The following is a 4672-nucleotide window of genomic DNA, read 5'->3' as shown; positions in this document are numbered from 1 at the left end:
AAAATTCAAATTTATTATTATTTTCGCCCCAAACACACTCACTCATACATTTCAAATGCAAATGTTTGAATTATGAAAAAATTATGGCTTGCGTGATACTCGCTGATCGCTATTACTTTTTTAATATATTTAAATTTAAACAAAAACATGTACTCTGGTATTCGAAATTCAAAACTAATTAATTTAAATCTAAATCATCGAGTGGATGATTATAATTTGTCCCTAAAATTTCTATAAATTGTAAAAACCTTTTTTGTAGATATGCCAAGTCATATTTGACATCAGAAGAAATCATCTTTCTAATGACATTTTCCAAGAGTTAACTCACTCACTCAAACATTTTAAATGTAAATGTTCCAGAGTTTGTGAAATTCAATGTAAGGCCAATCAAGAGCCACTCTCGCTATAGAGATATAATTCTTTCACATGTAAATGTTTCTATTATGGAACAATTTATCGATGTAAGCAATGTGATATGATCATTGGTATTGTTTATGGTCAGACCTGCTATAAAGTAAAATAATTGTTTTCAATCTATAGAGTTATTCATTGGGAAACTAATTGATAGTTTTCGAATGTTACGAAATGGCAAAAGGTTTTGTGTGATACTCGCTGACCTCAATTTTAATCTGTAATCTACTCTCAATTTTAATAAATAAATATATGTATTCAAGTACCGAATAATCATATTCGTTAACGCCAATTGGCCGAATTCTTTACAATGATTTCGATCATAATACAACAACAGCTTAAGCTATGTAAAATATGAACATTGCAATCTTTTTATTTATTAACATAAATGTTAATTTTAAGATATCTTGAACAAGAATTGTAAAAGCTGAATAAAAAATAGGAAAAGAATAAAACAAAAGTAAAAGTCTTGTGTGTTTTCTGTAGAAAAATTAATCAACAAAACTGTTGAATTCAATATACCAATAGAAAGGCTTGTATTTTATCCATAAAGTTTCAGATTTAAATAGATTTCCCTGCAAATGTATGAAAAAATATATTTTAGAATCATTGATTACAGCGCCTCCACAAAACAGTGTGCACATCTTTGTAACTACACCAAATGCATTGTCTGCAATCTGCATTCTGCACCCTAATGAGCGTTGGCTCATTAAGACATCGCTTGTGACATCGAAAATGGGTATAAATACCATGACTTCACTTCATCCACATCATTCTTCTCGTGTTGTTCGTCATATATTGAGATCAAATTCTCTTCCTCTCGAATTTTAACTAAAATCAATTTAAAAACGTAAGTTCCAAAAATTATTTAATTGTATCTGAAATTATTTCATATTTTCTCGACGATTTTTCATTTCGATTATTTGTTGATTATTTTGGTTATTTCTGTTCTTTTCTTTTGTGATTTTCTCCCAGACAAGATGTCAAAGAATAGATTGAATTTAACATTGCCACCTGCTTCAGCGGATACATCGAATCCACCGAATGTTCCAACCCCACCCCTCAAAACACCATCTCGTGCAAAGTAAGTTACGAATGATTATTCTATAGTCATCTATGCAATATCTGAGCCAATATTTTCTATTTAATCTTTTTTTTTTCTATTATTTTATTATTCTATTCTTACAGTCGTGCGGATTTGTTGAATCAACCTAAAAACAGCATTGACACAATAACACAAACACTTCAACAGTTGGATGTTGAAAAGCCTGCTTTAAACCGCAGTCAAAAAGAGCAAATGGGTGAAATTCTTGATGAAGATTTGGAAACACTTGCTGAACTAGGTTCCGGCAGTGGAGGTGTTGTGATAAAAGTACGTCACATTCCCACGCAATCGACTATGGCACGAAAAAAGATTCATTTAGAATTGAAACCGCTAGTTAAAAAGCAAATTATTCGTGAATTAAAGGTGCTGCATGACTTCAATTTTCCGCATATTGTTGGCTTTTACGGTGCTTTTCAAAACGATGGTGAAATTAGCATTTGCATGGAGTACATGGATGGCGGTTCATTGGATTTGATTTTAAAGTGGGCTGGTCGTATTCCTGAACCGATTCTTGGAAAAATCACGCTCGCTGTGCTCAAAGGATTGAGCTATTTACGCGATAAACATGCAATCATGCATCGAGATGTTAAACCAAGTAACATATTGGTAAATAGCAACGGTGATATCAAAATTTGCGATTTTGGCGTCTCCGGACAATTGACTGACTCCATAGCAAATTCGTTTGTTGGCTCACGAAGCTATATGTCGGTAAGCACAAAATTGATTCAAAAATTGATTATTTTGTTTAATTTTTATTTTTTCTCATTGCAGCCAGAGCGTATTAATGGTGGTCACTATTCGGTGCAGTCTGATATATGGTCATTGGGTTTGTCACTTATTGAAATGGCAATTGGTGTGTATCCAATACCTCCACCTGATTCAAAATTCATAGATCAAATACTCAATGAGAATTCGAACCAATCACCGAAGATGCCTGAACCGAAGATGATGGCCATTTTTGATCAGCTTGAATGTATCATTAACCAACCACCCCCACGACTCGAACACAAAACTTTTAGCGCCGAATTCACAGATTTTGTTGACAAATGCTTGAAGAAAGATCCGAATGAGCGAGCCGACTTAAAAACACTTTTGGTACAGATATAACTTTTTTTCTTTATTTAATGAATGACCAACATTTAAAAATGTGATTCTTTTTCTTTTATAGGAACATCCTTGGATTGAAAAGTATGAAAACGAATATGTTGACGTTGCTGGATGGGTTTGCGGTACGATGAATTTACCGCCATCAACTCCAAACTAGATTAGTGAATGATCAATAACATTATCAAAAATTCAAATACCATAGTTTCATACTCGAAAAAAACAAAACTGATTAAATGAGCGAGTGAGGATAAAAAAGGGATTTGATTCAAATTGTCATGTACACTATCATACATGAATGTATTTCGCATTAAGAAAAATAATTGACCAAATGGCAGCATGTTCTAGTTATACATCTTATACTAAATACTGAAATAAATAAATAAATAATCAACTAACTGAAAAATCTATATTTATAAAATTGGTGTATAAATGTAGGCGATTAAGCAAAACAAATACGGGGAGTATACTAGGACCGCTTATCAGCAGTGTCTGTAGTTCCCCGTTGCTCAGGTTACTACCTATTGCAAGACGCCCGTTGAGTTATGATGCTACTGGACTGCCGGGGTTCCATCAAAACAAATATATGTGATACTAGTACGGGGGTGCAAGGTTAGTCTATCCTCACAAATCGTCTGAACTTATCTTGTTTTTTACTTTTCCGCACACACCCAGTTTGCTCAAAAACGAAAATTTTGTATGAAAGGCACCCCTAAATTGTATTGAAATTTTTTCAAACATTTAGAATGTCGGCTTTTTGTGCAAAAAATAATCTCAGCAAATTTTCACATGGTTAAGATATCATACAGGCATGGACCTAATTTCGTCATAAAATTTCAGAAAATCCGAATAAAAATTAATTGAAAATCGGAATAAAATTTCCTACAATCGGAATAAAATTTCAGGAAAACGTCATAAAATTTGCGAAAATCAGTATAAAAAATATCCTGCCTGTAATTAATTGCATGTAACGCTTGATCGCCATCCAAGAGAGTGTTCCCAAAATTTTCCAAAAAATGTAGCGGGGTAATTTGGTCTCTCAAAAATAAATTGATTTGAATTGAATTCGCTAAAAAAAATCCTAGCAAATCGAAAGAATTACGCTCATTGAAAAACCCAATCTAACAAAAATCTTTTTACAATTTTTCTTCCAAAATAAAAAAAAATCGCAGAATTTATGTTCACGAATTTCGGAAAATTTATGACGTTTTTCTAAAATTTTTGACAATTTTCTGAAATTTTATGACGGTTTTTCATTTTTCCATACAGGCATGACTTCCACACAAAAATCCAATTTTTTAGAAATGTTTCTATGAAAAGTGCGTTGAAAATTATTTGTATCGTAAAACTAATGACAGATTCAGTTTTCTCGTGAATTCTTCGAGTAAAAGATATTATTATTTTTAAGTAGAATTATTATTTTCGTCTGTGTACAGGCCTGTACAATGTCTTAATATTTTTCTTTCAAATATTCTAATTTTTTATAAGTAATGATGGATCTGATTAATCGTTTGTATACGAGTTTTTTTTACCTTTAATCGATTTGTCTGTAGAAATTTAAATCGGGAGTAAAAATTGTCCCGAGATATTTAATTTCCTTTGTTTTGTCAATTAGATGATTATTCAACGTAAATTGACATTCTGTTTTCTGCTTTTGTATTTTGTTATTCTGAAGTGTCCCACAAATGACATTGAACTGTTTTTTTCGGAATTTAGGAGTATTTTCCAATTGTCAAAGTAATTTGAGAGAGTTTAAAGATAATTGTTTACGTCATCTTTTAAAGATACTATATCATTTTGATTATTATATGCCACAATCAAAGTATAGTCGGTATATATTGCGTAACATATTGGGGAGATGATTGTGTTAGATTGATATCTATTCACTCTTCGTCGATTTCATTATAGTATTCGGCGAGAAAACAAGTATTACCAGATTAGTAAACTTTTTTAACAACGACCTGTAATTGCAACAAATCATATTGTCAGTTTGATATCAGCGACTCTTGCAACGCTGAAATATAATATCAATTCAAGCGCATTACTCATTTG

The 4672-nt window shown here is 31.9% G+C and overlaps 1 protein-coding gene across 1 annotated transcript; it reads left to right on the top strand.

Moving 5' to 3' along the window:
• Nucleotides 1–1096: 1096 nt before the first annotated feature.
• LOC116348270 (dual specificity mitogen-activated protein kinase kinase dSOR1-like) lies at nucleotides 1097–2780 on the top strand. Its single transcript, XM_031779193.1, has 5 exons — nucleotides 1097–1261; nucleotides 1387–1495; nucleotides 1600–2224; nucleotides 2288–2611; nucleotides 2685–2780. Exons 2-5 carry the CDS (start codon nucleotides 1392–1394, stop codon nucleotides 2778–2780), a joined length of 1149 nt encoding a protein of 382 aa, XP_031635053.1. The 5' UTR covers nucleotides 1097–1261; nucleotides 1387–1391.
• Nucleotides 2781–4672: the final 1892 nt, after the last annotated feature.

The sequence above is a fragment of the Contarinia nasturtii genome, unplaced genomic scaffold (assembly GCF_009176525.2).
Source record: "Contarinia nasturtii isolate CC-2019 unplaced genomic scaffold, AAFC_CNas_1.1 Cnas_scaffold_2367, whole genome shotgun sequence".
Classification (NCBI taxonomy): Eukaryota; Metazoa; Arthropoda; class Insecta; order Diptera; family Cecidomyiidae; genus Contarinia; species Contarinia nasturtii.
The sequence above is the reverse complement of the archived record's forward strand: the minus strand, read 5'-3'. Positions and strand labels throughout refer to the sequence as shown.